Source organism: Phaethon aethereus (assembly GCF_964289735.1).
Source record: "Phaethon aethereus genome assembly, chromosome: 1".
NCBI classification, from domain to species: Eukaryota; Metazoa; Chordata; class Aves; order Phaethontiformes; family Phaethontidae; genus Phaethon; species Phaethon aethereus.
Window position 1 is genome coordinate 103218330 of NC_138575.1, and position 9553 is coordinate 103227882.

A 9553-nucleotide genomic window follows, 5' to 3' on the forward strand; every position below is an offset into this window, starting at 1 on the left:
ATTGCTATTGCAAAAAAGCAGCAAGTTGGGCGAAGAAACATCTTTCTGCTACTGCTCAGGTTCAAGTGAAGGATACCATCCATTATTTCACCAGCTGACTATTTCTTATTAAATCTGTGGGCCTTCTGCATGCAAAGCATCAAGAACAATGCTGCTATTTCCATTGCAAATGGTATGACATACATCTGAAGCACAAAACTGCTACCAGCAAAACTGACATATATCCGCAGAATACTAAACCTATGGATTCATTATATGTCAAATAAAAAGATTATTTGGTTTACACACGCTCATATGATTTCTGCTTCAAAGAACAAACAAGTGAAAAGGGCAAAAAAAAACTATAATGCCCTCACCTTTTCTTTTTCCTTTAGATCTTACTCAGGTTTTAAATAAAGGCCCTGGGCTACAACTTCTGCCAACATTATCTAAAAACAAACTCCACAGAAGGAAGGATCGAAAGCAGCAGGTGCATGACTGAAATCAAACTCTCAGGAGTGAATACATTCAGTACTGCTACTCTGCTAGCAGTGCTGAGGGTGTCGCAAGGCAGTGCTGTGCCAGGTTTTCACACACCCTCAGTAACGTTTCAAAAGGTTTTCAGAAGAAAGCAGCAGCAGACACTGGACCAACCTGTTGTATTACGGACTGTACATAGCTAGTAAAACACAAAAAACCTTAACATGGAATGTATCATTAACTACTTCCTTTCACCCATTAAAGTGAAACTACCTAATACTCCATCAGCACCAGCAAAAATGATTCATTGATGTGCATGGAAAAAAACAAAGTTCAATGTGAGTGAAAACATGCCAAAAATTCTCCAGAAATTAGTTTTCAGAAAAACCACTTCATATTCAGAAACAAACATTCAGATTTCTGCTTTTAAATTTACCATCCAGAAACATATTCTCTTACTCTGACATGTAAGTTCTTACATGAACTTGTATAATGGAATCAAAAGAATAATAAGAAAAAAAATCTACACGTCGAGCTTTGGGGAAAGAGCCTTGAAAATAAATAAAACCTGTTGTAAAATTGGGATGATCCATGATTATAAATAACTTTTAAAGTAGACATGAGGAAGGAATTATGACATGTCTGTTCTGCAGTCCTGATGGAATCTTAGCGCAGGAAATACATTATCCCAGTAACCTTAGGCACAGCTTGCTACGGTATCAATGGCAACCACTGTGCACTCCACCTTATTTTCTATTGCGCATGAAGAACCTTGCTATTACATTAAAAACACACAGACTTAATATATGTTCTGTGGGGGAACGGCTCAATACAGCTACTAAATTCGTTGAGACTGGGACTCTCATTCATTTTAATGCTTTAAAATTTGTTAACACCTGGATATGCAAGTCAAGTCCAGTGTTTGTTAGAAGCCAAATGCTACTCAGGTTGAAATCCTAAAAGCAAGAGGTCTGTATTAATATCATCCAAGCCTAGCAGCAAATCTCTCCAGCACAGAGGAAACAAATTCTCCTGGAGCATAAAAAAGAAGAAAAAAAAACAAACCACGAATTTCCCTGGTACAGATCGATTCACCTATCTATCCACCAGGCAGCTACTTGCTGCCGATTCAGTGGTGAGTTTCAGCCTTACAAATATCTTCTCCAGCTTCTGAATATGTGATTAAGACTCTATGCATAGTCAACCTCACAGCCTCTATTTCCATATTAAATGCTCATAAGAAAGAGCTGAGCTGGTACCCACCTAGAACGTAGTCGCTGCAGTCCAGCATTGCTGTGGTATCCTCTACAGGTTCAGACAGTCCAAGGAAAGGGAGAATGGCAATTTCTATCAAATCTACGCTACTGCTCTCGACCTAACACGAAAGGGAGTGGGGAGGTGGGGGAAGAAATACAACTTCAGTTACACCATAGCAATCTTCAACTGAACAGGGAAACTTCAGTTGCTCTGTGGAGTTTTAGTCTCTCCTACTAGCTGTGTCTGACATTGTCAAGGCGACTGAAGCGTGAAAAGTTCCCCTTTTTGTAATAAAATAGAAACAAAGATTGCAGCTGGCAGTTTCCATAATGAAGCTTAATCAGTATGCGCCTGATTAGGGCCTTATGCAAATCTCCCCTCGTTAGCACAGCAGCCAGCACTTTGAAGTCCATGAACAATTCATTTGCAGAGTACACTGAAAGCGCTCCCTGCATAATTTAAATAGTGGTATAAATATTTATCAGCTCATTTGCATATTAATTGGCAGTGCATGAAGGGAAAAATTATCTCCCGAGTGCCAGCATAATAATTAGGGAACAAAATGAATTTTCTTCCAATAGCTTGGCTTCTCAGCCCTAACTCAAGCACAGTACCACAGGGGAGCAGGGAGGGGAAGAGACAGAGTTCTGTTCAAATGCCACTGAAATGACATGTACAAATTAGAAACAACTCTACAGACTTAAGCACCTTTAATCTTATTCCTGCTGGCAACAATAACTTCAGTAATAAAGGGGATTTGGAAAAAGCTTTCTACACAAGCCAAATAATCCCACGAAAACAATTAGCAAGGTAGAAGCTGAACACAAAGCTGTCAAACTGGTGCTCGCACATCTGCGTGGAGTTTTCCACGTCCGAACACGAACTGTCACAAGAAGGTCCTGGGCAAGAAAGAGTACCACCAGGGCAAGGAAGCGGCACAATTGCCTTTAAATGGCTAAAGAGCTTGGTGATTCATTATCAGGTAATCCCTTTGCCACAGCCAACTTAACAGCAGTGGATATGTCAAGTATTGTGTAACATTTGACACCCACTAATCTACCTCAAGTGAAATCAAAATAGATTTAGTCTTTTGCTTTCCAATGTCTTCCAAGAAAAAACAAAAATCTATTACTAATCCCTTCCACAAATGTACACAATATAGCTAAACAAAGCTTACTGTGGAGCTACAGTTTTTGAAAGGGGCACTTTACACACGGGTTGCATCTTTGAACCACTCAATGATAACCAGAACACACTTGCTGCTGTGACCTCAAAGTATGCTGCAGGACCGGGGAACGGGGAAGAGGCTTTGGTCTGTGGAGGAATCAATCTTCTTTTCCAAAAGTGGTCCACAGAACTAACTGTACTGATGAACTATGAGGCTAGATTAAACCATTTCAAATAGTTTGTCCACCACTCAGACACTAACGTCCTAAACAGCAAGGACATTTATATAAAAATTCAAGTGTAATGTGGACATCAGAACATTTAATATTCCATATTCCAATCAGGAAAAGATAACATGATGATGCAGGTGACTACAGGGTTGAGCCACCTACTTCCAGATGTTAATGTGAATTTAAAAAGTTGGGGTTTTGTTTTCTTTTTTCTTTAAAAAAAGCTAGCTGTACTTTTCTTCTCATTTCTTAAGTGAATTCAAGCACCGCCTCTCCAAACAAGAAGGAGTGAGAGAAAAGGGACTTCTCAATCATCCAGTACTGACTGGAATTTATTTCCACGCTTGACCTCTTCTTCTGTTCAGGTTCATATCTCTACTTAACACAAGATGTTCCCTGCTATATATTTAACATGAGTGATCTACACTTGAAAAAGACTGCAAGAAGGGAAGGTGCTCTCAGCTGCAGGGAAACAACTGTGTGTACTGAATAAGTTTTCCCAATACCTTGTTTCCAACTTTGTTTTCTACTCATTCACGTGTCCCATTGCGACCTCTGAGGCACATCTCCGTAGTTGGCAGACCTTCGGTAAACTTCACTCTTCCATACATGCTTTTGGAGTGCACTGGGAGACAATCCATTTGCTTCATCAGAAGAGTCTGAACACAAATGGTATAACAAGCCAAGCACTTCACAAAGCACATACCAGTTTAAGTAGAGCTGAGCTAAGGCTGCCAGTAGCATAGTAAGAGGACAGTAGTGTTATCTTTAGGACCCTTTTCAAACAAGACTCTGTGCTGAGCTGGTTGAACACAGGTGCAGCATCAAAAGCACACGACCACAGGAAGTGACCGTTAAAAGCAGGCACGTGTGTAGTGATGGATGACTTGTATCAAACAAGAGAACAAGCAAACAGCAAATAAGGCCAGGGAACAACGTGCCTGAAGCAGTGTTAGGAAGTTGCTGGTGGTACCACAGTGCTACTCATCGTCCATACTATCAATATTGCATTGACAGCTAACAAGGACAAGGCTGAATTATCTTCCCATTCCTGACTGTGCCAATTAATCTGCTTTATAAACACCAGCCCCCACACAAACCATTTGAACTGTAACTTCCACTAACCCACTAATGGAAATAAAACCTTATACACTGACTTTTTAAACTAACAATTGGACAAAAAAACAACCCCAACAAAACAAACAAACCAACCAACCCCAAAACATTCTTCCAGTGACCACATCATCCTTTGGCAATGTTATTATCTTCCCTTTTATGCAAGATCTTACTTTTTGGCCAAAAAAACCCCCTATTGTTTCACTTAGGCCACACTACTGCAACTATCTCATAGGCTTCCAAAGGAGGCCTGAAGACACAAGTAGGAAAAGGTTTGGGGAAGAACAGCGCATATACCACCTTGCTTCCAAACCAATGGCAGAATACACTAGTTTAACTTCCTGTTTAGGCTCTGCCACGTCATTGGCCATTCTTTTCTTTCTGGACTTTTACCTTAAAAGTTACTTAACACCCTGAACCAAAGTCATATTTCTGGTACTCACATTAAAGCAAAATACTGCTCTGAGCTTTGCACACAAAGTTTTTCCTCCAAAGGCACCTCTAAGAAGGAAAAGTGGTGCACCTTGCGATCATCAGTGCAAAAAACTCCCCACATCCCGTACAACTACAGATATTTCACAAAATGCTTCTCTCGTCTTAACCCAATTCTACAACTCTTACATTGATGATTTTTGCCACATAATTCTGTTCATACTTTTCCTTAAAACCAAAGGAACTAAGCCACTAACATGGAGCCAGCTATGACAAAGGCAGATGTTCTTCAGTCAAACACTTCAGAGTCTGCAAATAAGGCTACAGGAGACTCTTTCTACTCCATTCTCTTCTTCTCTTCACTCTTTATGTATCTTCCATACCTTCCCATTTCAGATGAATGCTTTTGTTTTGCTGTTTGTCCCATCAATATGTCACTTTATTTATTCAGTTCTAATGATTATACTTGATAGTTTAAAACCTTACTGTTTGGAAAGGGAACCTCATTTTCCCTTGCAGGTTATACAACTCTTGGTTGTATAACAAAAAACTCCTTTTGCATGTTCTCTTTTATTTCTTCTTCTGTTTATTTTCCATTTATTATGCCCAACTGACTTGACTGTAAACTCCACAAAATTATTCCCCAATATCATCCATTGTAAGTAAGTGTTATAGATAGTGAAAGCTGTTACAAACTAGGGGGAAAGGATGTTTAAACCCTTATCTTCAGATGGTCAGTCAGCCTCTCTTTTTCTTTTTTTTTTTTTTTTTTTTAAAATGATACAAATGAAGCAGAATTAAAGGGATGAAGGGCAAAGATACTATCAACATTATTCTATTCAACACTTCTACTGGGGAAAAGACTCTTCATTTTCAGATAGGTATGTTTCCATACATTAGTAAAATATCATTTACTACATGCCCTCAATGATAGCTAGGAAATTTCTGCCACTAGCCAGCTCCATGACAAGTGCAACCTTTGTAAACTTCGCAGGCATGCTTTCTGATACAACATGGCAAGATTACCCAACAAGTCATTAGTTCCCTTTTGAACAGTGTTCTTGGAATGATAAAAGGAAAGGAAATACAGTATTAATTTTAACATATTAGCATACTACCTTCATTAGTGTATCAGTGTCTAGTATATTTTATCTTGAAGAACCACTGAAGATGACTAGTCACCAAAGCTTTGAAAATAGTGCATGACGAAGCACAACATCAATGAACATTGCCAACGCTCACAACAATGCTGCTTTCTATATGCCATGCCAGCCATGACTATAGATACAGGTAGCCCTAAACTGACATTACACAGAGCTACTACATTTTAACAAGACATTTCCAAGTCTCCATTTCACAAGCTAAATGAAACCTAATAAAAATTTAATCAAACAAAATTCCAACATGCTATTAAAAAATTATAAAAATCATGTATTTTAAAAAAATAAACTGTTATTAAAGTTGGCACAAGCCTCTTAGAGTAATTACGGACAGACAGACAGCAGCCTGTTCATAGTTAGGGCTCCAAACCAAGCTTTAATTTTAGCCACCACCTTTGACTTCAGCTAGCAAAATTGATTTTATCTGAAAATGGCTACATTTGCTCTGAAAACCAAAATGCAGTTGTCTGGGAAAGTCACATAAAATTGGCCTGTTTTAGAATTACTGGTCATTATGCAATTGCTATGAATTGGAATTTTAGTCTACATCTAATTTTACTTCTCTCTCACAAACTCAAAGCGTTAACTATCCTTTAAAACTTTCCACTGCACAAAATGTCTTTCAAAACTCTTTTGTGTACCTTTTTTGAAGAAAATTAAGTATGCATACAGCTAAGCAGGAATGCTAATTCATCTTATCAGTGCAGGACAGGAGATACTCAAAAGCACCTGACACATTATTAAAAAGGGGTTTGGTTTTTTTAAGTCTCACTTATTTTTGTGCACAGAAGGTAGCAACCTGGATGGTTCAAGTCATTTTTTTATAGTAAGAAAAGTGTGTTTCTGCCAAACTGACAGTATGGTAGCATCATATGAGGAGGGGAAAAAAGGGGGGGGAGTGGCAGGAGGTGGGGGAGAAAAGAAAATAAATACCCTTATTAAAAAATAACAGCATTATAGCTTTCAGGAGCAAACTGAGCCTTATTTGAAACTCAAGGCTAATTCTATCATTCTGGCACATCATCTAAAGTTTATCCTCCTCTTATTGCCTACAAGCCATAGCACATAAGAAAGGATACATATTGTATTTACACAAAAGTTTTTCTTTCATTGTGTTGAAGTGTTTTCTTTTCAACAGCAAAGGATATAAATTCAGTGCAGTCAATCCTTGTTCAAAACCACAACTTTGATCCATGAAACTGTCATAACATTTACTTAGAAATCATGGAATATTTTGAAGAGTAGGAAACATTAGGTCTTTACATCTCCTGATTTAAGCACTCATGTTTCACTCATATTATGTTTTCGAGGTTTTCATCACTATCTTATAATGGCTTGAGACCTTTTATTTTATTTATTTGCATGCACCAAATCCTACATCATAAGCACTGACTCCAGGAACTTAACAAAAAAAAACAAACCAAAACAAAAAAACAACTCAAAGTGTCACACATTTGAAAATGAATTTGTGCTCTTTACCTAGCATATTGCACCTGCCATTAGAGCTGTTGCACAGTAGCACTTTTTAGTACTTGCAGGAGGGCACTCACCTCCTTTCAATTTAACTAGATGTTAGTTAAATGAAAATGAGCAAATCATGCTTTGATTCCACCACACTTGACATATGGTTCTATACCATTACATATTCATTGCTCTAGTAAACTTGCGCATGAAAAGTAGTGTCAAAAGTTAAATGGGACTTTTTAAAAAAACACACACACACAAAATTTTAAATTTACATATTTTAAGGGAGATACCTGTCTGAGTTTTTATCCACATATATGTAGGTTTCATCTTCCTTTAAAATTACTGGTTTGTCAAATCTGAAATACTTCACACTTACAAGTATTGAACACCTGGAAGCAGACGTATATAGTTTTATTACTAAACATCTCTTGTATTTTATTACTTCTACAAGATTTGCATGCCTTACATTGCTTTCCAAAAAAGTACTGAAGGACACAAGATAGAGAAAGACTGAAATGAAGACTGATGTGAAGTTACATGAGCAAAACACAAGGGAGGGCTGAACAACACGATCAGTAAAACCTCAGAATTTATCAGAATAAGAAAAAAAGAAGCCATCTAAGGGCACAGGTCTGCATAACAGCAGGACTGAAGAAAAACAAACAAACAAACACCAGCCACCACCAAACAAAACACTAACCAACCGAAAAAACAAACCAAAACAAAAAAAAAATCACCACTTTGAAGGCCTGCAAGCTTTTATGGGATGTTGCAGTTTGGGGCAGTTGGAGAACCTGGAGTACCACCAGGCACCAGCCACTACGAGGAGTGGGGTGTCCCCAAACTTCCCCTGGCAGCCAACACCAGCCCATGCTCATGTATCTCCCGGACCTAAAGTGGTCATCTCTTACTAGTCGCATGCTGGGACGACATTTATGGGAACACATCTTCCACACATGCAGTGGCTACTGAAATTGTGTGCACATCTGAATGGAAAAGGTAAACGCAGTTCATGCTACCAAAACCCCAAGCACAATGAAGATAGCATAAATATTGCTAGTTTGAAATTTTTATTGCAATACACATTAAAAATACCAAGTATTTGAGTAAAATAAATATTCTTTAATAGGTAAATCACAACACAATTGATCTGATAAAGTATGACGGCTACTTATGCCAAGTTCAAATATTGAACAGCAGTATTTGTTTTAGCAATTGTACGACCATTATATTTTATTATTACATTTAGGAAACACCACCATATGTGCATTCCAAAAGCATAAGATTTGCCTCCACATGTCCACCCACATAACAGGGACAGGCCCTCAGAACTTAAAAACATTATTTTTCAACTCACCTGTAAATCAAAACATAATGTGTTATGCAAGCATACTGTTTTGCTGTTCTCCAGTTTGACAAAGTAGTAATTACTAGTCTAGCTTGATGAATAGGGACTCTACAAAGAACAGACTAATTCAGTATATGACTTAATCATACAATTCAGTTCAGTTTGAATCCCAGAGTCTCCATGCCACTTGTCATTAAATACACTACAAGTGACTCTCAGAATATGTAAATGAAAGCCACAGATTTAAGTTTATTATGATTTCTGCTGGAGCCAACTGGATATATCAAGATCAACAGCAGAGAGAGTATTTAGCTCTAGATAGCATTAGAGTATTTGACAAATTAATAGGAAAAAAAAACCATGCAAAACCTTTACAGCTCATGGTATGAATTGAAGTTGCACTGCTGTTATCACCATCCTTTGCAGAAACTGCTTTTGCGCTCTCTTCCTTAATAACCATCTCAAATCTGAAGGAGGATATTGCTTTAATGCCCTCAGCACACTGATCCAGACACTATTAACACCTGTAGGAACCACAAGACATGTCATGAGAATGCTTCTTTCTGAAGCTTAAATTATTTCATCTCAAAGAGGAAAAGGCCAAATTCCAGACAAGCTGCTCTGTATGTTACAAATGGAACAAAAAATTGCCAGATGCAAGATCTGAAGAAAGAAACAGTTATTCATACTGCAGACAGTGATTCCATCCATCACCTATCCAAGTATCATTTTGGATGGTCAGAGCTAACATAAGACTGCACTTGCTATCAGTCAGAAAAAAAACCCAAAAATACAAAGTTCCTGGGCACCTGGGTCATTAATTTACGATAATTTAGGAAAAGCAGAAAGTGAAAAACAGCAGCGTAATTACACATATAAAGTATTACCTACATTAGTTTTTTCAGGCAATGTTCACA

At 38.0% G+C, this 9553-nt stretch overlaps 1 protein-coding gene across 1 annotated transcript in view; it reads right to left on the reverse strand.

Moving 5' to 3' along the window:
* The window catches only part of POU2F1 (POU class 2 homeobox 1), a gene marked incomplete at its 5' end in the record, with an annotated part of 52629 nt that extends 50879 nt beyond the window's left edge, over positions 1-1750 (reverse strand). The window contains one exon of the mRNA XM_082014131.1: positions 1723-1750. Coding sequence (XP_081870257.1) covers positions 1723-1750 — 28 coding nt within the window. The remainder of the gene's footprint in view (positions 1-1722) is intronic.
* Positions 1751-9553: the final 7803 nt, after the last annotated feature.